The 23,419-nt window shown below is 51.1% G+C and overlaps 1 protein-coding gene across 9 annotated transcripts in view; it reads left to right on the top strand.

Annotated features, from left to right (window-relative positions):
• Positions 1-23,419, top strand: part of PAX2 (paired box 2) — a gene marked incomplete at both ends in the record, with an annotated part of 77,815 nt that overhangs the window by 26,790 nt on the left and 27,606 nt on the right. For 6 of the 9 annotated variants that reach the window (XM_082854051.1, XM_082854050.1, XM_082854047.1 and 3 more), the window contains 2 exons: positions 4,922-5,007; positions 6,525-6,644. In XM_082854051.1, the coding sequence (XP_082710177.1) occupies positions 4,922-5,007; positions 6,525-6,644 (206 nt within the window). Of the gene's footprint in view, positions 1-4,921; positions 5,008-6,524; positions 6,645-12,411; positions 12,481-23,419 lie in introns of all 9 variants that reach the window. The other 3 variants (XM_082854049.1, XM_082854046.1, XM_082854045.1) reach the window with 1 other exon arrangement.

Below are 23,419 nucleotides of genomic sequence, written 5' to 3'. Positions count from 1 at the left end.
CTCTTCCCAGGGTCCCTGAAGCAGCTGCATTGACCAGGCTGGGGCGTATTGGCCTGAGAGGCCTCCTTGTCTGCACCTGGCCCAGCCCCTCCAAAGAATGCAGCCAGTCCTGGGGATCACCCATAGGAATAATAATACTAGTAGTTATTATTATAGCTGGCATTTATTGAGCCAAGCGTCATACTAATCATTTTATGTGAATTATCCTATTTAATCCTCACAACAGTCCTACAAAAAAAAAAAAATTGGTCATGAAAAACCTAGGGGCAAGATGGGAATAAAGACGCAGACCTACTAGAGAATGGACTCGAGGATAGGGGGAGGGGGAAGGGTCAACTGGGACAAAGTGAGAGAGTGGCATGGACATATATACGCTACCAAACGTAAAATAGATAGCTAGTGGGAAGCAGCCGCATAGCACAGGGAGATCAGCTCTGTGCTTTGTGACCACCTAGAGGGGTGGGGTGGGGGGAGTGGGAGGGAGGGAGCCACAAGAGGGAAGAGATATGGGGATATATGTATGTGTATAACTGATTCACTTTGTTATAAAGCAGAAACTAACACACCATTGTAAAGCAATTATACTCCAATAAAGATGTTAAAAAAAAAAAAGTATCAGAGCTGGGACTCAGACTCAGGCAGACTGAGCCCAGAGCCCATCCCCTTCTTGCCTTTGCTCTTCTCATACTCCTGTGAGTGTGAGGTTCTAAGCGCCTGCAAGGCAAAGAAAGCCTAGGAGGTTCTCTGGAAAGGTGGAGGTGGGGGAGAAAGAGCGTCCCTGTCAAGGAAAGCACACTGGAAGGAGAAGTGGGGAGCAGGCACCCTCGCAGGGCAGTCTTTCTGTGGAAATGGGAAATGGCACCTCCAACCCCTGGTAAATGGGCCCAGGGCTCCTGACTGTAGCCCCGCAAGGATGCATGTGTGGGAACTTGACTCTCCAGGCCAAACCTGTGGGGGGCCGTGGTGGCCACGGATGTGTCTGGCTGTCTTTTGCGGCCAAGAATGAAAAAGAATTAGAGAAAGAGGAGGAGGAACAGGGGGCAGTAGGACCAGGCAGTCACACAAAGCAACCTCTTTATCCTTTTAACTCTTAGTGATATTCCTATTAGTCAGTGGGTTTGTGTATGGGACGCAGGGGGGCAATGGGTGACCGTAACGTTTCCACAATCCTGGTTCTTAAACTCCCTGAGATCACCGTTGGGGACTGGTGAGTGTCCACCTCCTGGGGGGCATGGACGGACACCAAGAGCATTAGTAACTCACAGCAGGCACCCTGCCCAGCTCGTCTCCCATGCACCACCAAGCCGCTGTCAGGGAGTAGTGATTTTCCATCACTTGCTGCCTCAGCTAAAACTGCACCAGTGCCCCAGGGGTCAGAGGCTGTGGGTAACAAAGACAGCAGCTCCACAAGGCCGTCCAGTTGTCTGTCTCACCCAGCCTCAGTCTTGGGGTTCCCTCAGTCCAGAGCCCAGAGTCCACCAGCTCTCAAGTCAGAGCCACCCACAGGCCCACTGAGATCCCAGAAGCCTTTTGCTGCAATGAATTAGGAGCAGCTGCTCTGAGCTGCTCAGCCTCCTTCTAGACTTTTCGTGTAGACCAGTCTACACTGCCCTTAGCGACTGTCAGGTCTTTCCCATTGTGATCATGCTCCAGACCCAGAAGCTTTGGGCCACCTCACCACGTGCCATCTCTTGCTGCCTCGCCCCCGTGGCCGCCATTCCGTTCTCCCCTTGTTCTGCCTTGTCTGGCAATCATCCACTTTCTCTCAGGCAACTCCAACCTCTCCCTCTTCACCCGTTCTTTCTCCTTAGCGTACAGACTTACCCAGGTCCTTCCTCCCCTAAACAGCCTTCCCTCCACTTAGCTGCCGCTTCCATCCTCAGCTTCCACACTTTTCTCTCCTTTTCTACACACTTCTGAAGCAATAGTCTACGTTCACTGCCTCCCTCTCCTGCTGTCCACTCCCTAACCTCTTTTTATCTGGCTCCTGCCTCAGTTGCTTTGTTGAGGCCGCTCTCCCAAGGTCACTAGTGGTCACCAAAATTTCCCAGATCTGTGCCTCTTCTTATTCCCAATTCCCTTCAATCTTTATGTCACCACGGATGCTGTGGATTACGTTCTCCTTCTGGAAATGTTCTTCTCTGTTGACTTAGCTAAAACTGCCTGAACCTGGTTCTGCCATTTCCTGTGTGACCAACTCTGACCCTTGTGTAAGGTCAGGTTCTTTTCCTCAGCCTCTGATAGTAGATGTTCTCCAGGGTCTGCTCTTTAGTCCTCTCATCCCAACCAACACTTCCTTCCTTGATAATCTCCTAAATCCATATCTACTCTGCCGACTGGTGCACGGCCATCCACCTGGACACTCACCTACCTCCTCAAATGCTCACGTCAAGGACCAACCAGTCACCTCCCTGCATCCCTCTTCCTGACAGTGGGACAAACCACCAGACTTCCAGTTACACAGAACTGGGGTTTTAGAGCCATGGTTGACTCCATTTAGTTGCCAAATCCACCTTACAAATTCTTCCTTCTCTTTTTTTTCTTTTGGCCACAACGCGAGGCTTGTTGGACGTTAGTTCCCCGAGCAGGGATCGATCGAACCTGGGCCCTTGGCAGTGAAAGCATGGAGTCCTACCCACTGGACTGTTAGGGAATTCCCTTTTTTTTTTCTTCCTTCTCTTTTCTGAGGCCAGCTACCTATGGCCTTGTGCCTGTCTATTGCTTTACCTGCATCGGTTTGCACATGTCTCCTTTAGTTTAAAAATCACTCATGGCTTGAGATTCTGTAAACCTGGTTCCTATATACTGGGGGAAGTCTGACAAAGTAACAAAAAGCACACATTTTAAATACTGAATTCCAACTCTGCCCTAGCTGGCAATGTGATCTTGAGTAAGCTCTTTTTTTTTTTTTTTTTTTAAGTTGTGGCCAGTGGGGGCTACTCCTTGTTGTGGTGCCCGGGCCTCTCATTGCGGTGGCTTCTTTTGTTGTGGAGCACAGGCTCTAGGTGCGCAGGCTTCAGTAGTTGTGGCACGCAGGCTCAGTAGTTGTGGCACATGGGCCTAGTTGCTCCACGGCATGTGGGATCTTCCCGGACCAGGGCTTAGAACCCGTGTCCCCTGCATTGGCAGGCAGACTCTCAACCACTGCGCCACCAGGGAAACCCTTGAGTAAGCTCTTTAACCTCTGTCAGCTTTGGTTTTCAGTCTGCAAAACAAGGATAATAGTAATGCTTTGGAGGTTGTTGTGAGAATTAACAGTAGTATATATACACAGAAATATAAATTGCATATAACGTTGGCATATGATAGATGCTTGATAAGTGGAAAATCGCTAGTATCATCATTACTTCCAAGTTTTCAGCCTTATTTCCTCTTACTCCCTTACATCCCTCCACCGTTCCTGGCCTAGGCATTAGCCCCTAACCCAGCGTGACCGCTCGGCTCCTGTGCTTTGCTTCTACCCTCCTCCAGCATCTGCTTCTAATGGCCTCTTCTCCACTTCTTTGTTCATCTGAGAATCATATTGGGTTTATTTTACTGGGGAAAGAGACCTCAGAGATTCTGTAGTCTAATCTCTTTACTTTATAGCTGAAGAAACTGAGGCCCAGAAAAGGAGAACGATGAGGCCAAGGCTATGTGGCCACTTAGTGGAAGACTCGGGGCCTCGGCCATGAAGCCCAGTGACTTTCCCACTATCCTCTGTGCCTCTGGCTCCTGTACGTGTGTGTGTATATATATTCAGCCTTACTCTGCTTTGAGTATCTACATCAAGTTCCACCTCCTCAGTGACTTCTTTCCCATTTCCCCCACATCCTCCTGGCCCTTGCTGCCTGGCCCCCTCTGGGTTACTTAGCTTTCTCGGGGTGTGTCCCCTCCCTGCCCAACTTCATTCCCGGCCCTGGGAGGCAGGGGCCTTGTCTCGGTTGCCTGCAGGTGCGTGTTCCAGTCCACTCACGGCTTGCGACTCACCTGGCTGGTTGTCTCACACGCCTCTCTGCAGGGAGAGCAGCGCCTCCGGAAAAGTGGCTTCCAAGGGCACCTGACTGACCAGTGGGTGGAGGCGAGTGTTCCTTGGTCCTGGCCCTGGGCTTGGTCTTTCGTGTCGCTGAGCCCTGCGTCCTTGGATCACTAACAATCCCCAGCCCTGGGACGTTTGATCTGGATTCCCCCCACTCCACCCCAGCGGAGTGCGTAGGGAAGGTACCAGGCTTTTCACCTAGTCTGGTAAAGAAGGTGTGATCCAAGTAAGGCCTCTGAGAAGGAGGCCAGCGGGCCAGCGAGCGCGGCAGGGACAGGGCTTTGACAGGTTTGAGAGCCCTAAGTGGGCTCAAGGAGCTGCTCAGGGCCTGACACCTGGCAGAGGGACCAGTACTGTGTTGGAATCCTGGAGATGAAAGGATTACCTGCGACCCAGCCCTTTCACCGGCTACTTCTCTTTAGCTCAGGAAATGGGGAAATCTCACCCCTTCCCTCGGCTCTGGAGGACTGTGATACAGTCCCAATAGGAAAGCCAGCTCCAAAATGATCTCCAGACTCCTCTCGGGAGGAGATGTGTGTGGTTGAGGAGGGAAGGATGGACAGCAAGTCACCAGGGCAGCCCCCACTCCCAGAAACGGGAAGGATGCTGTGCTCCACTCGCTCTGCTGCCCGATCCTTGCTGCCAAACATCAAGGTGCAGTTCACGAATCACACAGCAGGACAGAATGCAGACTGTCTCTGCCCAGGGCTGTACTAGGCTGGATCACAGAGCCAACAGGAGGGCAAGCTCCTGCCTTGCAGTAGTCAGAGAGGGCAGGGGTGCAGGGAGCAGATGGGTGAGGAGGGAGCTGAGCTCAGGGGAGCGCCTCTGCAGGACTGGGCTGCAGGTGACCAGGGCAGGAGAGGGCATGTGATGTGTGATGCTGTTGTCATGCTGTTGCAGGATCATCCGGACCAAAGTTCAGCAGCCTTTCCACCCAACGCCGGATGGAGCCGGGACCGGAGTGACTGCCCCTGGCCACACCATCGGTAAGAGGGCTCAGGGAAGGGGGGAAGCTGATCCCCCTGAGAGCTGGGAAGAGCGGCTCTGCCTGTGGGAAATGCCCACCTGTCTGAGGTCCAAGGGCCGTGCTCTCCCTGGGCTCCTAGAGGCTCGGGATCTTCCTGGGAGACTAGCTCACGAGGACTGCTCTCTGCCTCCTATGAGCATCTCCTCAGAGCTGCCTTGCCTTTATCCGTCTGTGTGTCTGTCTCTCTCCCTCTATTCCCTCTAACTTTCCTTCTCTTTCCCGTCCTCCTTCTCCATCTTTTGTTCCCTGTCCCTCTGTCATATCTACTTGCTTACTCCATTTTTTGTTTTTTTTATTTTTAAGATTCTCCTCCTCTCTTCTCCCCTCCTCTGCCTTCTTCTCTCCTCTTCCTTCCTCTCCTCTCTGTCCATATGGCCCTGGACCTGTTCCTCTGTCTCTCTCCCTCCCTCCTCACGGCTTCTCTCCTCTTTACCAGTGTCTCTTGATCTGTTTGTCTCTCTCATCCGCTCAGTAACTGTCTGCCCCTCTCGAACCTCCTCCTTTATTGACCCTCGCTCACAGCCTCACAGAGACATGACCCAGGTCCACCAGAACACCTGCTAACAGCCCCCATCCCCCCCACACACTATCTTCCCTTTGGCCCAAGGGCGTTGGTGCTGCTGAAGCCATAGATAAGGTCTGGGGCTTTAGGGGCTGGGATGTGGTTACACTTCTCCTGCTGCCCCTCTTGGCAGCTGTCCCCGCTCTCTTGACCAGCAGGAAGTAGAAAGCGCTGGTCCCAGCCCCCCTGGAGTTGGCAGGAGTGCTGTTTACCAGGCCTGTGTTACAGCATGTGCTGGGAGGGAGGGTTGGGCCAGGCTGTACCTGAGCTGATCACCGCAGAGTGAATGTGTTCACTACTCTGTGCCCTGAAGGAGAAATTAGGAACTTCTCAAGTGATTTCAAGACCAGGAGCAACTGGGGGAGAGGAGCTCCACACTCCCGGGGAATATCAGGACCATTCTTGTGTCTCTAAGAGACTCAGATAGACCTTAGAAAGCCACACTCTAAATCAGGACTGGGAAAGACTCCGCCCAGGAGACTAGAAACAATGGCCTGGGGTTTGTTTAGAAGGATTTGTCCGGCGGGGATCACATAGGATGAGCTGTGCAAGGAGGCATCCTAGGAGCTGTGTTCTCTGCACGACCGCTGAGTCGCTTTCTAGGTTGAGTCAGCTTTTGCTGTTTGCTGAACCCACATACTCAGGGAGTGGGTTCAATCTATAGTGAGTGAAATCTCTAGGTCTGCAGAGAAGGCCTGGGGTTGACTGGTCCCCACTCAATCCAGGGTGGACAGCAGTGAATAGCCTAAATTGTATGTAGCAATGCGTTCCCCCTTAAACCTCAGAGGAAGGAGGGGACTGTGGGCTCCCCATCCCTCCTCATTTCCTCTGCTTCTCTCTGCCCCCAGCCTTGGGGCTTTGGCCTGCGATCACAACTGCTATCCTGATGGCATTTCCTCCTTACTCTCGTCCAGTTCCCAGTACGGCCTCCCCTCCTGTTTCCAGCACCTCCAATGATCCGGTGGGATCCTACTCCATCAACGGGATCCTGGGGATCCCTCGCTCCAATGGCGAGAAGAGGAAACGTGATGAAGGTAGGGAGGAGGGAAGAGGCTTGGCTTCCCCTGTGCATGCTTTTGTCCTTGGACTCGGAGCTCCGGTTTCGGCCTAGCCTCGCAGCTGCTCTGCTGTGAGATCAGTTTTAGTAGCAAAGCCTGGGTCCCCCCACTACCCTGCTGGCTCCTGGAGAGAGGGAGGCAGGCTGCTGGTGGGGCCATCAGTTTCACCATCTGCTCAGCAGCCCCGACTGCCTCACCTTCCGCTGGGATTCATCCCGAACATCCCGGTGAGATGCCAGGAGGGAAAGCATGAGCCATGGACTATGGGAAGGTTTTGGAGGTTGGGGGACAGCTGGTCTCTGACCTGGGGATGAAAAGCCAACCTGACTTGTCCTCCTCTGATCTCAACCCATCAGGAGATGGGGGAGTGTTGTCATGCGCAGCTGACCCTTGTGTCCTTTCTCTGTAACACGTGGACCCTGTGCCCATTCAGACCACTTGGGGAGCTGGGCATGGGCCCTCTCTGCTCTCTCTATGGGAGGAGACACCCCCCAGGCTCCTCTCTGGCCCTTCCCCTCATTCCCTGTAATTCCTCGGGTGCAGCTAGCTGTTAGGCAGGGAGTTAAAGGGTGAGGAGATGAAGAGGAGGAGCAGGGAAAGGAATTCAGAGGAGAGAGTGGTGGAGATGAACTTGGAAGAAGGTGTTCTTCAAATATTATGCCATTAAGGTCCCTTGGTGACCATCTGGTTCTCTTTTATTTGCGGTACACGGTCCTCTCACTGTTGTGGCCTCTCCCGTTGCGGAGCACAGGCTCCGGACGCGCAGGCTCAGTGGCCATGGCTCACGGGCCCAGCCGCTCCGCGGCATGTGGGATCTTCCCAGACCGGGGCACGAACCCGCGTCCCCTGCATCGGCAGGCGGACTCTCAACCACTGCGCCACTAGGGAAGCCCCATCTGGTTCTCTTTTGATGCATGAGGCCAGGGCGCAGGGCTGGAGGCCCAGACAAAGGGAGACACCAGTGTCTGGAGCCTGCTTCCTGCCCTGATCTTATGGTCCCTGCTGGGGAGACAGTAACTTCCTGGTCTAGGAAGGGCATGTGATTTTAAGGGTATCTCCCATGACATAGACAGAAGCCTCTAAATATGAACATGGGGGGGGGGTGACCAAATATCCCATCAGTCCAGACAGTCCCAATTTATGCCTTTGTCTCTGCGTCTTGGCCAGTCAGCGTCTCCTTTTTCTCTCAAAAATGTCCTGTTTGGACAGTAAATCCTGTGGTCATCCCAAGCGCAGACAAGCCCTTGATTGGGGCAGCTCTAGAGGGTAAGGAACAGAGAAAAGAGACAAAGCTGAGATTCCCTAGACCCAGGCTGAGGGAAAAGAGAGTGTGAGAGCCCCGGCCTCCAGCAGAAAGGACAGCATGTAGGAGAGGCCTGGGCCTGGCAAGACAGGGATGACCTGGGGCTGGCCTCCTTCCAGAAGCCCTAATGGCCTGGTTTCACAGGAAAACAGCTTGTCTGGCTCTATTTCTCCTTCTTCCAAAACATCCAAACCCATTTGGCTGCCACGGCCTTTGCCACTCACTAAATTTCATTGTGGTTGTTTTGGCGGCAGCCACTGACGGGCAGCGGGGGCGGCTGCATGAAAGGGCCTAAGTCTCAGTTCTCTCTGGGGGTTTCCCACACTCAGGCCTTCGCCAGGCTCCCTGGCACTCTGAGTGATCTGGAAGATTCTGCCTCAGAACCTGAGGATTTCTCCTTTTACCAGCACCTGTGAGATGACCAGGACACCCCCCCCCCCCACTTTGTCCTCTCCCCTATTGGTCTGCGGTTGGGGCCAAGCGTGTCCTCTGCTTCCTGGGCTCCTATGGGCCGTGAAAGGAGCTGGGTTAGAGAGTCACTGGCCTGAGGCTGCGGCCACTGCAGGTCGGGCCCGGCTGGCCCAGAGCAGAGTGCTCTCCTCTCTGAGCAATCGATCACATTCATTGTTTCAAGTCAATTCAATTCAGTCACCCTTTCCTGGGCATCAGTCGCAAGAAAGGCTTGGTGCTGTAGGATCCCAGAGCAGAACAAGATATGATCCTTGTCCTTAAGGAGCTTACAGTCTAGTGGGGCATGTAAAACACGTGAGTCCAGAGAGCAGAAAGGCCCATCAGAGATCTAGATATCTGTGTTGTGATGGAGGTCTGGGCTGCAGGCCATGGGAACTCAAAGTGGGGAGGCAGTGAACCTCCAGGAAAGGCTGCTCTTCGAGGAGGGGCCTGAGGGATGGACAAGGGGCACGGTTCAAAGACAACGGTAGTTGAAATTCTATCGGACAGACTGAGCCTTGTGCCCAGAAGACACTGTGCTGAAAACACAGGGGTGCTTTGGCTGGGATGAAAGGGCCTGAGGGGAAGTCGTGGCAGTAAGGCTGAGCGGAGGGGTTAGGGTCACAGGAGAGCAGGCCAAGACGGGGCCCTATAAGGAGTTTGGACTCTTTCCTGCAGACCTGAGAAGCCACTGCAAGTGTCTGGGCAGGAAAGGACAAGAGCAGGGCTGGGCTGGGGAAGACCCTCCTCCAGGAGGGTGGTGGTGATGGCAGTGGGGAGACATCTCAGGAAGCAGTTGAATTCTGGGTGAGGGATAATGGCAGCCTCTAAGTTTACTCTTGCTGCTTAAATACTTACCACAGGCCTAGCCAGTTGGCAAGAAGGATCAGAGACCCTGCTTCTTTTTGGGGGAAGAGGGTTCTTTTGCCTTGACACACCCCTTCTGACCAACCCCAGGCCAGATGGAGCTGTCCTTCCCCTGGTGGAGGCCAGAGCCTATTAGGGAGGCCAGTATTCCCTGACCACCCCCCTACCCCAAACGCACACCACCACACACACACTTGATCCATCGGACCCAGGTAGAAAGGGAGGGGAAAGGAGAGGCTAGAGCAAAGGCAGACCTTTCACAGTCCATTCCCCCCTTCCCCCATTCTGGGTGCCTCCAAGCAGCCAGGCCCAGTTTGCATTAGGGAGCAGCTCAGATGATTAAGAATAGGGGAGATAATTATGTGTCAAGATGATGTAGCCCAACTCTGCAGTCAGGCCAAGGTAGCACAGCAGCTGGCAGGCCGGTCGCAGGAGGCAGCCTCGGGCATGGGCTGCACAGACACCCAGGTGTATCCTTCAGCCACTGGGCCAGCACCACAGGCAAAAGAGAGAGCTGACTCAGGCGATGAGGGACGCTGGGATGGGAATGGGGATACATGTCAAGGGACTAGACCTCGAGGGAGTGGAGGGGCAGGTCTGTTTCCAGGTGGACCCTGTACCCCTGCCAGGCTGGCTCGATTTTGGCCCCACCCACTGGGGCATCTCCCTAGAAGTGTCATAGCCCAGGGGTGAGCTGTGAGCCTCTCTGTCCTCAAGGAAGCCACTCCCACTCCTGCCTGTGGGTACGGTTCGGCCTATTCTTCAGCACTAACAATGTAACGGTGGTGGGCGTTAGCGAGGACAGTCACTGCAGCGTGCGCTGGCATTATTGGAGACAATCTCAGCAGTAGTTATTGGTGTTCGCAGTGATAATACCCAGAGCGTTATTGGCATTGGTACTCAGAACATGGACAACGTTATTAGTATCTGCAGCAATCAGATCTGTGGGGACATTACTGAAGGGCCAATCAGCTGTGACTCTGGGGAAAAAGGAAACTGACAGTGACTGTGAGCCTGCTTGAGACGCCCTCTCATGCTTTGGCCTTTGGAAGCATGGAGGAATCCCCAGACTTGCCTTTAAGAAATATGCGAGTCAAGAAGCTTTGACCTCCCCTCCCCACAAGAGTCCAGGAGGTCCCAGAATGAGACAGGTAGACAGACCAGGGATAGATGAGGAAGTTATGTCACAAAGCACCCGGCAGACAGGCTGTCCATCCGTCTGAGAAGGTAGATCCCCGTTCAGTACCTGCTAAGATCTTTCCCTCTTCTTGGCTACAATTATGGGTGGGTATATTAGGGTCCTTTGAAGGAACACTGCTTCCCCGAATGTTGCATGCCCTGGCGTATGTGGCTGCAGGATAGGGACTCTTGTATTCTTTTTAGGCTGAAAGACCTAAGTCCTTTACCTTCACCCAGTTGCTTTTGGCTGTGGCCTAAAGCATTGCCGTCCATCGGTGTTGTTGAAGGCCAGAGCGATTACATAACTTGTCCAAAAATCTGAATGAAGTCCTATGTGTGAGTCTTTTGATCTGTGTGAGGGGAGGTGTGTTGGTATCATCCTTTGATGTGTGGGATTGCAGGGGGCCGCGATTCTGCCTTCCATTAATTAGGTGCACAATGAATTGTGCAGTCGAGTGCTGCCAGGCCGGTGCAGTTGTACGTTTGCAGGCAGGGCAGGCTGCATGGCTGCAAACAGCCGAGACCTGTCCCTGCCTTTAATAGCTCCCTTCTGCTTTGGATGAAGCTGTAACTTCAAGAAGTGGTTTATTTCCTTAGTTAATTTCTCCCCAAAAGTCCCCCAGTGTGTTGCTCAGATTTGACTTGGAGCAAGTGAGGGGATTAGGCTGTGGGAAGGAGCAGCACCTGCTCTGTCTAGGAGCCTGGGCTTCAGGCAAGAGAAGGCTGCAAAGACCCCCACGCAGAAGAAGGATTCGGGTGGAGGCCAACAGGCAGTCCCAGGAGCGCAGCAGGGATGGGCAGTGTGGCTCAGTGGGGAAGGGGTCTGGAGGGAGGGAGGTGCAGCCGGCTTTGAGTCCTAGTGCCTTGGGCAAGTCACTTAACCTTCATCAGCTCAGTCTTCTCCTCTGTGAAATGGAGACGGTGACGGTACTTACTTCACAGGGGCGTGGGGAGCACTACACGCGATCATGGAGATGGAGTTGAGCCGACTCCGTCTCGGAAGATGGCTTGCTGTGTATCTGGGGAGGAAGGCGCAATTGGCAGGTTTATGTTTCAAGGGGAAATGAAGTTGCGTCAGAAAGAAACTTTTTTAGGTACAGCCTCTCTCATCTTGGTGCAGCTCCTCTTACGTACGGCAGCCTAGGGAAGCTGATGCTGGGATAAACCGACCTAGATGGGACCAGGGCAGTGGGGGAAAGATATGAGCCTCCCCTGTGTGACTGGGAGGACCTCTGTCCATCTCTGCTTGCTCATCTGCTCTGCGGTTATCCACTTGGGCCGCATGTCATCTCTTATTAGCCTCCACAGGCATTTTAGATGTGGGTAGATAAATACGGGACCCCTTCTTCTCTAACATGGAGGCATCCCTCCCTCTATCCATTGCTGTGTATTTCTGTTCCCACATACAAGTTTATTTATTTACCTTGGGAAATGTATGTTTGTTTTGTGGCCACATGTGCTTTTTTACATGGGTTATGCAAATGTCGGTATTGTGTGTTCTCTACCTTTCTGAGATCGTTGGGTGAAAGGGGATGCAGAACAGCATTGGGCAGGCATGCAGTTTTCTGGGTAGTGTATGCACTCGAAGAGATGTTCAAATGTGAGCAGGTGCATGTCCATGTCCCTGTCAGCAGCTCCAGGGAGCTGGGAGAGCTCTAAGCCAGGCCTGGGTGTGCTAAGGCTGCATTGTCTTGAGGCATAGGTTCGCGTATGGAATTTTGCCCAAAGGGCCCTGTAGGCATCACCCTGCATTCTGTTGGCAAAAGGATGGGCTGTCCTGATCCTGCCTCCATGGGTGGACTGGCTCCCAAGGCAAGGGAGACTGAGACTGGGAACCCTTACAGAGGAACCTGGTCTCCCAACCTCAGGGTTTCTCCCCCCTCCCCGGTCTTCAACCTGCCTGTCTTTCGCGATCTCTCAGTGTCTGTCTCTTATTTGCTCTAGTCGAGGTATACACTGATCCTGCCCACATTAGAGGAGGTGGAGGTTTGCATCTGGTCTGGACTTTAAGAGGTATGGGGGCCAGAGGGAACATGGTGCGGGGACCAGGGGAAAGAGCCGGGGGTGGCCATTAGAGAGTCTTCAGAGAGTGGGTTCCTAAGGGCCAGAGAGCAGAATAGGAGGAGGTGGCCCAGGATTCCACTGGGAAACCAAGAGGCTAACAGAATCTCAGGGCCTGGCTCACTTCCGCCTTGGGCTGCTGCTGGGTTTGGGGGCTGAGGCCCCGTGGCCTGGAGGGTCAGGCCCTCAGTGGATGGGAGACACTTTTTCCAGCCCTTGGAAAAACAAAGAGCAGATCGGGTAGTAAAACAAAAGCAAAGGAGACCTGGAAACACCTGACAGCCCTAATTCATCACGGCCCAAGTTTTTTCCTGTGTTCCCATTATATTTGTTTGTAAAAGTGGAAATCAATTTTGAAGGTAATTTTCTGGAAAGAATGGAAGGGAGGTGGGAGGGCCGGATAAGGCAGAGATGGTAAAAGGAAAAATTTAGGCCAGGCACAGCCCAGGGGCAGCTCTTGGCGAGGTGAAAGAAAATTGCATATTCAATCTCCGTCCATGGATCTCCCTCGCTGCTGCCCGCCTCCTGCTTGAAAACAATGAAGGCTTTTTCCCAACGCTGGGCAGGGCCTCGGTATCAGCCTCACTTTAACTTCAGGGTCATTAATTCCCTGATTATTGAAGGAGAAGAGAGGGTTGCAGCATCAATTCCAGAGGCACCCCCCCATGTGATCAGGCCCTGGTTGGGGTGGGGTGGGGGGCAGCCAGGGTGAGGTGAGGTGTTGCTTCAGAAGAGCAGAGGGGTGGGAGGGAGGAAGTGGGGAGCCAACTGGACTGGGGGGAAGGAAGCCAGGAGGAGGGGAGAAGAAGGCAGTCATTACTGCATACCTCTGTTGTGTTGTTATTGCAAATTAAAAGTAGCATGTTCCACTCCGCAGCTATCTTTGGGGAGGGAGGGGCACCGAGGGAGGTGGGGGATCTTATCATTGCTTCTTCAGCAGACCAGCCGTGGTGTCACCGTGTGAGGTGACATTTGAATTTACAATTCCGCTGAGAAAAGCCATTAATTCACAAATTAACATTTCTCCCTCTCCCTCTCTCTTTAACACTCTCTCCCTCTCTCACATGGATGTGCAAGCAATTGAAAAGACAAAGGAAATAGCCTTAAGGAAGAGACTTTACTGCTAGTCTGTCTGTGCTGAGATTGCTCCCCCTGCTTCCAGATAGATAAACCAATTACCTGAGCAGCTCTGCTCCTGGCCACCCGAGATCACCTCCCTTTGTAGGCTGCCTCCATGGCTGGATTACACTCGGTGTATCTCATTAATGTAAACCAGGCATGCCCTGGTCACCGGGCTCTCTTCCCTGCTCTCTTTCTGGAGGGGCAGCAGGAGGAGTGCTGGTGTCAGAAAAGGCAGGCAAGGAGGACCCTGGGAAAGAGGAGAGGCCGCCGCTGGCCAGCTGCCAGGCGCTGGGACTCTGGTGCTCAAGGCCCGGACCTTCGGTCCTGGAGGAGGCTGCTGGGGGGAATCTGCAGGTGAGCGCTCCTTCGCAGGTTTGCATGGGTGGACATTTAGAGGCAGAGGCAGGAGCCAGAGCCTGACTCTCTGGGGCCCACAGCGCCTGTTCTCTGTGGCCTTTTGGTCCAGGGGCTGGGGGCTGGCAGAAGCAGAGAGGGATCTGAGCGCTCCCTGCATGGGAAATGCTTAGGGAAGTTTCGCTGAGTCCACATCAGCGACAGGATGGGACAGGATGCAGCCTGAAGGAGCTGGAAGGGGTGCAGAGGAGGGCCCAGAGGCAAGGTGAGGTTGCACTATGTTGGGTGAACAAAAGGAGGTTGCACTGATTCCTTAACCTAAACCCAGCACTTGGGAGCAGTTATGTCTGTTTGCCACTCAGTCCCTACACACACACTCCCAGCCATCCAACTCCTTTCTTAGAGAAGACCCATCCAGGAGCGTGGACCCGGGGTGCTGTGCTCTCAGACCTCTGAAGTGAGCTTGCATCGTGGGCAGGATGTCGCAGAGCCATTTTTGCTTTTACTCTCCTCCAGGCCCCGGCCAGGCACTGCATGAGGACAGTATATTGGCAGAGGGAAGCCAAGTGGAGTTTGAGTTTCTGTAAGGAAAGTACCTCTGCGGGTTATTGCTAGAATTATATTATTTCACAAACATTACATACTATCAAGCACAGGTCACAGACTCTGAACCTAAGGAGGCGGGTTCTATGAAAGTTCAGAAACAAAATCTGCATGGAGGTAGTCATCTGTCTAGACAAGCACCCAACTTTAACTGTATTAACAAAGCTCAACCTATGTTCCTTTTCCAACAAATATTCAAACCCTGGCTACTGTCCACTCCAGCCCAAGAGCAAACTAAGTTTTAAAGGTCAGTATTTGCTAAGACACACAAACCCCCAAAATCCACGGTTGAACACACATTCATTGTTATGAGTATATCTTCCTAGTAACATGGGAAATTAGACCGTTCATACCTGAGGGGGGAATTTTTCTATCTTAGTTGGATCACATATTTTAGCCTAACTCTCAGGGTAATGTTGGCTACGAGCCTGTTGAACACCAACCATGTCATTATACAGAGTTAGGTTTAAAGGTTTTATTGAGACCTTTGCCTTGAGCCCTGTGCACACTCGGACTTACTTTTTTCTGTAGAGAGATAGCAGGGTTTAGCCATGGCTGTGTGTAGCTGACAAAGGTGTGTGAATTTGTACCTAAATCCCTGCGTTTATATCAGAGACTGCAGCCACGTCATTAACCACCTTAGTTTCCCAGCCAGTTCATGCTGTTGTGGGTAAAGAGTTATATTTGGTTGTCTGAGGAAGGATGTTGAGATTTAGCACAAAAGAGTATATTTTTTTCGTAAAGTGCCAAAAAGTCAGAATGGATGGGTTGACCCCGCTCCCCAGGAGAGGAGGTACAGACTTGCAGTGGAGGGGCTGTGGTGACCCTCCACCACTGGAAATTGGGGTGGGAATAGCAATAGCTTTCTCAGCAGAGGCCTCGGGTCCTCCCCACTCCCGCATCTGTGCGCTCCTGTGCACGTGTATGCACACCCACCGTGTCAGAACACATCTTCAACCCCTTGTCTTCCACTTGGCAACTACCTTCCAGCCCTGCAGGTAGGTGTCGTCCTCCTTCCCCCACAGGCAAGGGCTACAAGAGAAAAATCCGGGCAGGGGCCTGGAGGACCCCTCAGAAAAAGGGTCGGGGAGAAGGTAAGCTGGGGAGACCCAGGAGTGCCGCCTGCCAGAGGAATGGGTCCCAGCAGCCTCCCGACTATTGCTGGCTGCACAAGAGGGGCCCCAGAGCCCAGGGAAGGGCCCCTCCCTTGCTTGCCTTCCTCAGGGCCCCAGTGGCCGGCAGGGGGGACCCTCCCCATTCTCCCCCGTGGGGGTGGAAGGGCCAGGAGGGTTGGGGGAGGGCTGGGAGACGGATCACGAGCCTCAGAGCCGCGTAGTTGCAGCACAGCCAGTAATTCAAACCATCCTGACCCTTCGGTGAACTCAAACCTGCTGACCTTGACAGCACCAGACAAGGGAGGCCTCACAGACCTCAACCTGCATGGAGGCCTCGCCTTCTCTCCCTCCCTTCCTTGGAGCCCGTATCCCAGCCTCCAGGTGGCTCCTCATTTGGCCATCCGAGCGAAATGTCAGCATCCCTCCCTCCCTGAGGTGCCCGCCCGCCTGCCTCAAAGCACCCTTTGTGCTCATCTCCTCTGGAGACAAGCGTGTGGATGTCTCACGGGGGTCTTTCCAGGGCTGGGCTGAGGCTTCCTCCTTTAGACAGCGCTTTTACACCTTGCCCACCCATCCTCCTGCCCAGGCTTCATCTTTTTCAAGAGCTATAGTGTGTGTGTGTGTGTGTGTGTGTGTGTGGTGTGTGTGTGTGTGTGTGTGTGGTGTCCGGGTGCACACAAGGGCAGGGATAAAATGTGATCGAGACAGAGCAGACAAGGGGAGGGAAGAAAAGCAGGGGGAAGGCAGCCCCAGGAACCTGCATTAAAGTAAATGCAGTTTATGAAGTTTATGCTCTCCTCCTGGGGAGAGCTGGAGTCCATCCAACAGCCTCTTGGAGCCTGCCAGACAGCTCCCGAAACAGAAAGTGCAGGCAGGAGTGCAAGCAAGCCGGTGGCAGAGGGAGAGATGCACGGACACACACACACACACGCACATACACACACACACACACACAGAATCTCTCTGTCTCTCTCTCTCTGTCACTGGCTCACACAGATCTCCCTAGACCCCAACAGACTGCAAAGCCTGGGATGGAGGGATGCAGAAGAGTGTTTGGTAGAAGGGACCCTGGGAGCTTCCCTTCCCTCTTACCTCCCCACCCGCATCTCCATCTCCTTTGCAGTGTGGACCACTGGGGCAACCAGCTTGTGGAAGCTGCTCTGGGAAAAGGGCAGTGCAGGTGGTCTTGAGGTCTAGGAAGGAAAAGGGACCAGAATGTGGTCTCCCAAGAACCTGCCTTTTTTCTGATGCTGGGGATCCATTTTTGTCTGGCACCTTGGTCTAGACCAATCAGGTACCCCACAGCTACTGAAGACAGTCCTTCAGAAGAAATTTAAGGAGTCTCTTAAGGAAAAACAATCAGAGACAGTATTTTTTCTGGGAATTCAGAGGAACTAAATAGTTGACCAGGTTAGGATATGGGAGCTCTCAGACGGACTTATAAGCAAGGCGGAGTAACTGCCTTTCTAGACTCTTCCGCATGTGCACCAGCACTTGGGTTCATGTGTGTGTTCACTAATAATATGTAAGTGGGCCAGAATCCTTGACATCAGACAAAAGGAGAGTGTGAAGAAAGATGACTGGAAAGGGAAATATATAGCAAAGCCTTCTCTCTGCCCAGGGCAAGGTAGCAACATCCATCTCCTGCCCCATGAAACGCCTGAGCTGGGGACGGGCAGTGGGGAGAAGCCTACCTCCCACCTTTTCCTGAGAACTCCGTGTCCCTATTCAAGTTCTTCCAGGAGCTGGGACAGAGCAGGAAAACAGCGGTAGAGTCATCTGAAGGCAGAGAGTCAAGCAGGAGAGGGTACAAGGGAAGGGGAAGGATGGCTGGAAATTGATTGTGGAGGATGCTCTGGGAAGCCAGGAGACGCAAGGCATGGAGGGAGGCAGAAACTGCCCAGGGATGGCTTTTGCCCTTTCTCTCCTCTTTTCTCTCTTCCTCCCTCCTTCCTTCCCTCACTCCCCCTCCTCATCCCTCCCCTCTTCCCTCCACACATCTTTATTGGTTCCAGTAATAGCGTTGATTTGCATGTCAGGCAAAGCTTTGCTACACACACAAAAAGAAAACCCCAGCCGTGGCGGTGTGGCAGTGTCAGCTCTCGCTGTTGTTCGACAGTGTAAAATTAAATTAATAAAGCCCCCAACACAGGAAAACATAACAGGAAATTAATGGCCTTTACTGTCGCTCTGATGCAGTCATTTGCAACCCTGCTTTCCGCACCAAAGACTTCATAAATGCAAGCAGTTTCTCTAAACAAGCATACTTAGAGCGGCCTGGTATGTAATTTTTCGCCTTGCTTGTGTCCTTTGAGCTAACAAAGGCCCCTTCCCTTCTGGCTCCAGAGAGGTTTCTAACTTGTTCTGGCCCCAGCTGGAGCCCGGCCCCAGGCAGAAGGCCGCAGCCCTTCCTGAGAGCCCAGACAGGAGTGAAGGAGGACTCAGGTCCCCCTCAGACAGACCCTCAGCCAGCCCTCCTTCCCTGCCAGCGGCCAGTGCGCCCAGAGCCCCAGCCTCTGCCTGCAGGCCAGCAGGAAGGCTCAGCGTATGCTCTCAGCCAGGAAGGTTGATCACCCTGGGGAATTCACCCAAACCCACCCAATGCTCACCCCTCCCCTTCCTCTGTGCAGCGGTCCTCTCTCCCCACTACCTGTTTGTTCCCCTTCCGCCATCTGTCCCTGCTCGCCGTCCTTCTACTTCTTCACGTAGGGGTCACAGCCACCACGCTGGCAGCATGTTGGCAGTAGGCGCCCATGACCCACTTTTCTACAGGTAACTGGGGGCTAACTTATTCAAAACGGGTACAGTGACAGTGTGGATGTAATTCTCTGGGGTTCTAGGTCTCCCCCATATATCCCTCTTCTCCCCTGGTTGGTTAGAGAATATGAGGGCCTTAAATGATCATTCAGGCCATCTCTCTGTCCTTGGGCTGATTTCTCATAAACCATTTCAGAGAGCTGAGGGTCTGTGGTTTTGCTTCAGTGTGTAAACAGGTGGGATATTGAGAAAACTTACACTGACCTCTCTGGGGATCTTTGTGGGCCCAAGTTCCCACTGTGTTAGGATGTGTAAGAGGAGCAAATAACCAGGTTGTGGATCTCATGGAACTTACAGTCTATGAAGAGGTAAGGCTATCCCAAACCAGACAATAAGCTGTTAATTGAACGCTGAACCATGTGGCTGAGTGTTCAGTAGGAATCCAGGGAAGTGGCTAGAAGAGCCCGCAGGAGATGGGACTTGAAGCTGGAATTGGCTGAGATTTGGAGAGGCTGTCTCCAGGGCTATCTCGCCTATGGAGGGAGGCCAGTGGCTGGGCTAAGGCTGGTAACAAGAGAGTCAGATTCTTAAAGGTCATCTGGTTTTATCTGCCACTCACATGGAACTCTCCCCTCTAGCAGTTCTGTTTGACAGGTCACAGCCCCTGCCTGGACATAGGACATAGATGGACAGTTGTCATTGTTAGCAGCACTGCCTTTATACTGAGTCAGCGTGGTGTTGAGGGAAGAGGATGGGACTTGGAATCCCGATGTCTGGATTGGGCTCCATCTCCTCTCCTTGCTTGCCTTGGGACCTTTGGCTGATTACATAATCTCTCCGAATCTGTTTCCTCATCTTTAAAATAAGATAACAACATTTGCCACATAGAGTGGTGGTAAAGATCTCCACGCAACAGCCCCTCTTTTCTCCCTCCCTCCCTCCCTCCCTTCCATTCATTCCACCTGATTTACTGAGCACCTAACACCGGGCTGAGCCCTGAGTGGATTTCAGTTTCTCACGTGGTGTGGTCCCTATGCTTGTGGAAGGCCCTTCACCATCCTGGTTACCCATCTCTGAATTCATTCTTGACAGTTAAAGTCCTTCTTAAATGAACACTAAACTCTAGAGACAGTCTAGCCAAGGCCGAGTACAGTAGAACGCTTGCCATTCTCCACCTGGAGATTCTACATCCATAATGTAGCTTAAGATTACATTCGATTTTTTAGCAGCCGTATCAGACTCAAACTCATATTGAGTTCGTGGTCAACTAAAACCTTGAGATCTTTTTCACATCAATTGCTATCAAGCCAGGTCTACCCCATTCTACACTTGTGTAATTAATTTTTTTAAAACCTAAACATAGGGCATTCCATTTATCCCTGTTGAATTTCATCTTGTTGGTTTGGGCTCTTAATTCCACCCAATTAAGATCATAAGGATGTCTTCTATGTCATCATCCAAGTAGTTTTTTTTTCTTGTTTGTCCGACATCTCCTACTCATTTTTTAAATTTATTTTTATTTATTTTACTTTATTTTTTATTTTTAATATTTGGCTGCATCGGGTCTTAGTTGCAGCACGCAGGATCTTCTTAGTTGCACAGGGGATCTTTCATTTCCAAGCGCGGGATCTCCGTTGCGGTGTGTGGGCTTCTCTCTAGTTGTGGCGCACAGACTCCAGAGCACGTGGGCTCTGTAGTTGAGGCACACGGGCTCAGTAGTTGGGACCCGCGGGCTTAGTTGCCCTGCGGCATGAGGGATCTTAGTTCCCCGACTAGGGATCGAACCCATGTCCCCTGCATTGGAAGGTGGATTCTTTACCACCAGACCACCAGGGAAGTCCCCCAAGTAGTTTTTTTAATAGTTATTTTCCTTTAAAATAAAGGAAAGCCACATGGCCCACCAGTGGAGACGTCCCTCCTGGGTGCTTTAGGGACCATTGAGCCCAACAGCCATCAGCCATTTCACTGTCCTTCATCTTGTCCATAAAGTTAGGAAGACTCTCTGTGAAATTCTCTGTTACCATTCACTATACCCACAGTGTTTCCTTAATCAATCAATGTTAAAAATCCAATATAAGCTGATGAGAAAATTGAATGTCTGCTATGGATAAAGCATAGCAGGACTGATCTACAAAGGTAAATAGGAAGGACACAGTCCCTGACCTCAAGAAGCTTCTAATCTAGTAGGGAGATAGATGTGCACACCATTACTCAAGCAGAATTTGATAGATCTATGATCAAGGTATAAAGTGCTATGATAAATGTAAAGAAGCGGGGGGCAGTTGCTTCCCATCAGGGCAATTGAGGAAGTCTTTGTAGGGATGGCATTTGATCTAAGCACTGATAACTAGTTAATGTGCTACCACGTATTCTTGGGGAGTGCATGCAGACTCCACAGTATTACCATTTTCTTTTCTAATGCCCACACATTAACGGCATGATAATTTCTTCTAAAAGATTTCCAGACCCTAATATTAAATGTACTAGACTGTTGTTTGCATAAGCTTACCTTTCTCCTCTTTTCACGATGGCATTGGTTTTGTCACTGTGTTGCCCTTTTATTGTGACCACTCAAGGATTATCAACAAAAACTTTAGGATGCTATCTACCTCCCCCCAGCCACCACCCTGCCTCACCTGAGTTCTAATATATGAATTATCTGGGCCTGGGAGAGGTAACTCAATTGAAATGGTTAAGAGGTACCTGCCTGGCCTCCTCCTGACCTGGGCAACTCCTCCTGGTCCCATTTTGAAGATCCTTTTCTTTGATGGAGAAGACCACGTCAAGCCAGGGGTTGAGAAGTTCCGCCTTCTCTCTCAGCATTGCATCCTTTCCTGAGCACTGCGCTTAAGCTAGCCTTCCTTTTTGTTCTTTCTCCAGACGTAGCTACCAAGGCCCTTTTTTGTTGTTTCAGCTTGTTCTGAGCTTTTGTCTTCCTGACAGGCTCCTGCTACTCTCATATCCATCCCTGGTTATGGTCCCCTCCTTCCATCTGTTGTGTGTGTCCTTTATAAGAGGAAAAAAAATAACTTGTCTGATAATAAGTGTAACGTATACTCATTGTAAAAATATTTGGAGGATACAGTAAATTAAAAAAAAAATCACCCATAATCTCATCACCAAGAGAATTTTGGTGATGAGATTTAGAATTTTGGCATATTCTTTACAGTTTTTTTTTCCCCTGTGTATACATAATTAAATATATATATAATTTTTATCAGAATTGGAATTATACTGTATATACAGCTTGTGTCTCGCTTTTTTCACTTAACATTATATAGGACCATTTTTACATATCATTAAATATTCTTTGAAAACATGATTTTTTAATGGCTGCATAATCTTCCACTGTTCCATGTACATGTTCTTTTAAAATCTAGGCTCATCATATTTTAAAGCTTATTCATGTGCAACAACAATGATTTCCCTTCAAGACCCTCTCTTTCCACCCTTCCCCCACTCCCACTCCCTTTACTTTGTCAGGTTGATTATTTGAGCTTGTAGCAGCAGAATTTCATTTTTAGAGCATCCTGTCCTCATGGAATTATATTCCCTTCTAGAATCTCTTGCCATGGGATCACACAACCATTCTTTCCCTCAACACATAGCAGTTTGCTTTTCTCAAGTCAGATTCTGTGCAATGCCCCCTCCTTTTGCTACTGTCACCTCTAGACATGGGTGCTTTCTCCCCAGATCCCCAACAGTTCCCTTTTATCAGTTTTTTCTTTCTTGGTCAGAATTAAGCAGCCTGGGGTAGCGGAAAAGGGCACGAGTCTGAGAAACCTCTGTATCCTAATGATGACTAGCTGTGTGACATGGGGAAATTACTCAACCTTTCTGAGCCTCTTTTTTCTTTTTAAATCTCTAAGAGGGAACGGATTAAATTATCTCCATGACACTTTCTAGCTATAAAATGTGATAACACTGAATCCAGAGTGGCAATGTCCTACACTGCTTCTTTTTCCTTCTGAAAGGTAAGCTGCAAGGCAAGTAAAGAATGGATCAATCTTTGCTTTGGGAATTCTATGCAACAAATCAGCCAACATTTTTTGCCACCTACTATGTGTCAGGCCCTGGGCTAAGTTTACACACATGAAAAAGATGGGTCCCTGCCTTTAAAATAGCCACAGTTTAGTGAAGAAAACAAACATTAAAAAATAACGACGTAGGAATTCCCTGGCGGTCCAGTGGTTAGGACCCTGTGCTCTCACAAGCCGCGCCATGTGGCCAAAAAAATGATGATAGTAATAACTACGATACATATTGATTCTAAACTTGGTTTTGCCACTTACTGGCTGGAATAAGTACTTCGGGGCGAGTTGCATAGCCTGTGTAGCCCTTGGTTTCTCCAGATTATGAGCTGAACTGCCCGAGGCATATTGTCTGGGTTTGCTTCTGACTGTTCCATCACGTGTTAGCTCTGTAACCTCAGGAAAGTTCCTGAACCTCTTCACTTCCGTTTCTTCGCCTACAAAATAAATGGGGATAATAATAGGAGCTTCCTGCTTAAGTTCTGGTGAAAATTAAACAAGTCAATATATGTAAAATTCTTAGATGAGTGCCCTATATATAGTAAGCACTTAACGTGAGCTGCTGTTACTGTAAGGATCGAATCAGTGGATTATGTTAGGCATAGTGTCTGGTACCATTATAGGAGCTGGATCGATTTTAGTTATTATTATTATTTCTACAACGGCGGTTTGGATAGATGTCTACTGGAACACAGAGAAAAGAGAAGTGAACACTGCTGAGGTAGGAGCTAGCAACCCTCTGGTGTTCATCTGAGGAAACTCAGTCCAGAAAAGCTCGAGGGACTTGGCCAAGGTCACATAGCACGTGAGGGACAAAACTAGGATTTCAACCCAGGAGATGATACTCCTAGTTCAGTGTCACATTAGGGCCACTAGTGTAGTTAGTGTCCCCAGAGGCACATGGGTGTA

This window comes from Leucopleurus acutus (assembly GCF_964270905.1).
Source record: "Leucopleurus acutus genome assembly, chromosome: 14".
Lineage (NCBI taxonomy): Eukaryota > Metazoa > Chordata > Mammalia > Artiodactyla > Delphinidae > Leucopleurus > Leucopleurus acutus.
The sequence above is the reverse complement of the archived record's forward strand: the minus strand, read 5'-3'. Positions and strand labels throughout refer to the sequence as shown.